General features: G+C 37.0%; 1 protein-coding gene across 1 annotated transcript in view; it reads right to left on the bottom strand.

The window, feature by feature from the left end:
* ppp4r1 (protein phosphatase 4, regulatory subunit 1) overlaps positions 1 to 3,886 on the bottom strand; it is a 23,329-nt gene that overhangs the window by 9,244 nt on the left and 10,199 nt on the right. Inside the window, 3 exon segments of the mRNA XM_016499790.1 lie at positions 6 to 263; positions 1,903 to 2,021; positions 3,388 to 3,588. Coding sequence (XP_016355276.1) covers positions 6 to 263; positions 1,903 to 2,021; positions 3,388 to 3,588 — 578 coding nt within the window.

Raw genomic sequence — 3,886 nt, 5'->3', positions numbered from 1 at the left:
TGAGCTCCTGCAGCTGTGTTCTGCCCAGCGCCGGGGCCGAGGGCCGTCTGTCCTCCTCCTGCAGCAGCTCCAGCTGGATCTGAGGGATGGGGGTCCTCCAGTAGTGGAAGGAGTTGAAGAGCTCCTGCTCCGGGATCTCCTGCGCTGGAGGATGGGATGAAGGCTGCGTCTCCTCAGGAAGGCACTTCTCGGCCGTCTGCTCTCCTCCGCCCTCCTCTTCCTCACAGGAGTCCCGTGGCGGACAGACGGCGTCTGTGTTTGTGCTGCAGAGTCAAACAGACGAGCGAGACATGTTCGTTAGCAGGACCGCTGCTGGACAAATGTGTTGTTGTGCCCTCACTCAAATATTATGGAAGTAAAAAAGCACCTACTATAGGGGAATTTAAAGAAGACACTTGGCAGATTATTGTAGAAGTGAAAAAAGTTATAAAGATGATATAACCAAAAAGTTATGGAAGTTTAAGTTTATGAAAATATAAAATGTAATAATTTAAATATTTATATTTTATATAAAATATCTATTTTTCAAAACATGTTTTACTCTAAAACTGCTAGAAAATGAAAACCAAAATTCTGAACAAGTTGTGTTCAAAATTTGAGGTTGATATCTCAAAAAATGAGCTTTCAGTGAGATTTTGTTTGGGCGCAGTACCAAGCTTTTCCACTAGATGGCCATCAAACCCCATTAGAAACCATTTAAGGGCGCCTTCATTTCCATAAATGGTTTGAGTGATCTGAAATGTGTTTTTCAACACATTCAGAAGTATTAAGCGCAGTATTTGATTTCAATTCAACACATAAAATCACATAAAAGACATGCGACGAGAACTCTGGACTTGCGTTATAGTTCACGATGCATCAAAAATTGAGAATCTATAGTTTTTTTTCTATATATTCAAAACCCTTTTAGACCCTTTTTCTCAAAAAATAGACTGGATGTTATCTTTTGAACACTCTCCATGAAAATGAATGGAGGTTTTTCATGATTTCATATGTGCATCGCTATTTCAAAGAAAAGGTCAGAACGCACTCTCTGACTCTGATGAGTACTCTTCTTGCATATTAATAAATTACAGTTGCTCTGTGAAATATTTCAAAAATCAGTCACCAAATATCAAAACTACAGTCTCACTGGTGACCTATTTTGATCTCAAAAAAGTGAGTTGTCACTGAAAGCTGAGGAGTTTGCATCTATGGCTATGATTTTATGAATACAGTTGTCGGATTGATTTTATAGTCTCAAGCATTCAGAAATCACACAAAAGATAACTAAGCAGTTTTACTACGATAAAACCATGGTTGATTTTGGTGAGGGTTGTGACGTCCACATGTTTCGTTGAAGAAATTATATAGCTGGCTGTAGTATTTCTATCGCAAAAAGGTGGCCAAAAATTACAGTGGATATTTGAATTAAATGTTTGGTGAGTATTAAACAAGGATTTGATCGTTCTGTAAGTGCAGCAGCAGCAGTTACCAGGCCTTTGGCGCCCTTTACAGGCATTTGTAATAATATGTAACGTACATAAATTGTTTCTTTTGTAGTTTGTATTCTTCTTTTGTATCGTTTCTTTCTTTTGAAAAGATGATTTTCTCAATATTTAGATTTTTTTGCACCCTCAGATTCCAGATTTTCAAATATTGTCCTATCCTAATAAACCGTACATCAATGGAAAGATGATTTATTTAGCTTTCAGATGATGCATACATCTCAATTTCACAAAATTGACCCTTATAAACAGCTAATATGTTAACAATAGTCATGCTAACGAGCAACTAATTAATAGTGAGAATTGGTCCCTATTCTAAAGTGTTACCATAACGACTGTGATGGTGCCCTAAGCAAACTGTGTGCTCTGTGTAAAGGGAATAATGTTCGTTGCTCCGAGCTCGTCGCCGTCTCACCTGTGTGTCTGTGATCCGCTCGCCTCGGCCTCGGCTCTGAAGCACTGACCTGTGTTACTGCTGGGGCTGGCGAAGGTGGAGATGAACGGACCGAGCGACTGAAACGCAGCCTGACGCACCTGTGAGCACAGCACACCTCAGTAACATCCGCTCTACACCAATCCAGCGGAGAGCGAATCACAGCATCAGCTCAGAAGCTAATAAATACTGTACATTTGAGAAAACTACCATCAGATACACACAAAATCTGTGCTACATTCCTACAAAATAAAGGTTTGGTTTAACAGTAGGAAGTACTTCTCAAAGTAATAATATAATAAAAATTGGAAATTTAAATTTTATTTTTGATCACATTTTAAAGGATTCATTAAACTGTTGATTACCACCATTTGATAAGACATTTGTATAAAATCAAAATACAGAAAAACTAAAATGGACAATTTCTGAAAAAATAAAATTCAATTTCATATTTTACAGGGCCCTAAAATTGTAATAAATCGTTATTAAAATATTAAATTAATAAAAACCCAAACACCCAACTGATTAAACATTCTATTGATTTTTAAAATTCAATTACATCATTAAAGTGGAACATCAAAAATCAAAACATAAAACTTAAGACAAATTATAAAATGGAATTTGGGAAAAAGATTTCAAAAGGGCCCTAAAAATTTAAATTTGTTAAACTTTTGTTACATAGTTGTTGAGTTGTATAAGTTTCAGGGTTTCTACTAATTAGACGAGATTAATTTAACCACTAAAATGCAAACAGAAAACATGGTAGTTGGCAAAAATAAAATAGGAAAAATAAGCAAAACAGATTTAAAATAAAAAAAAATTTAATCTAAGATTAGATCAAAAACCCAACATTTGATCAAAATCAAGTTTAGATTTTTGTTAAACTTTATACATTTCATGATTTAAATTAATTTGATATACTTTCTGATTACTAACATTTGAGTATTTAATTGTGTCCCTGCAGCTCAAAAGCAGTGTTAAGTCGCTGGGGTATATTTGTAGCAATAGCCAACAATACATTGTATGGGTCAAAATTATCCATTTTTCTTTTATGCCAAAAATCATTAGGATATTAAGTAAAGATCATGTTCCATGAAGATATTTTGTAAATTTCCTACCGTAAATATATCAGAACTTAATTTTTGATTAGTAATATGCATTGCTAAGAACTTCATTTGGACAACTTTAAAGATGATTTTCTCAATATTTAGATTTTTTTGCACCCTCAGATTCCAGATTTTCAAATAGTTGTATCTCGACCAAATATTGTCCTAACCTAACAAACCATACATCAATGGAAAGATTATTTATTCAGCTTTCAGATGATGCATCTCAATTTCACAAAATTGACCCTTATGACTGGTTTTGTGCTCCAGGGTCACGCGTCATCCAGAAATGTTAAATGGAAAAAAGTAATGCAGAGTAATGTGTGGGAAATAAAGCAAGAAGGTGTGTTTGATGACGTACCCAGCGCGACGGGTCGCTGATCAGACTGATGAACAGAGACGAGAGTTTGGTGCGCCGCACTTCTGGAGACGAGGCCGAGGAGACGGTCATGAAGAACTCGGCGCAGGCCTTCCTCACGCCCCACACGTTATCAGAGCACAGCTGGAAGAACCGCGGCAGCTGACCGGAAACCACAGGAACACATCAACAACCACACAAGCACTTTCCAACCCTGCTCACAACGGAGGAGACCGGGGCTAGTTGTCACGCTGTTTACCCCAGTGCATGTGTCTCACTGTTTCTATACACACACAAACTATAAACTAACAAATGTCAAATTTTTAGTTTTAACATTCATTTTCGTAACAGTCTTGAGATATTTTCATTATCTCCATTACGGAGAATGTCTGGAGTCACATGAAGAAACAGAACAAACTGACAGACTCAATCCAGAAGAACTGTGTCTCCGAGACGCTTCAAGAAACCTCCTGCAAAGCTACAGTGCTGTTAAACGTTGTAG

This window comes from Sinocyclocheilus anshuiensis, unplaced genomic scaffold (assembly GCF_001515605.1).
Source record: "Sinocyclocheilus anshuiensis isolate Anshui unplaced genomic scaffold, SAMN03320099.WGS_v1.1 scaffold1814, whole genome shotgun sequence".
Classification (NCBI taxonomy): domain Eukaryota; kingdom Metazoa; phylum Chordata; class Actinopteri; order Cypriniformes; family Cyprinidae; genus Sinocyclocheilus; species Sinocyclocheilus anshuiensis.
Note: the sequence above shows the minus strand (reverse complement) of the source record. Positions and strands in the feature narration are given on the sequence as shown.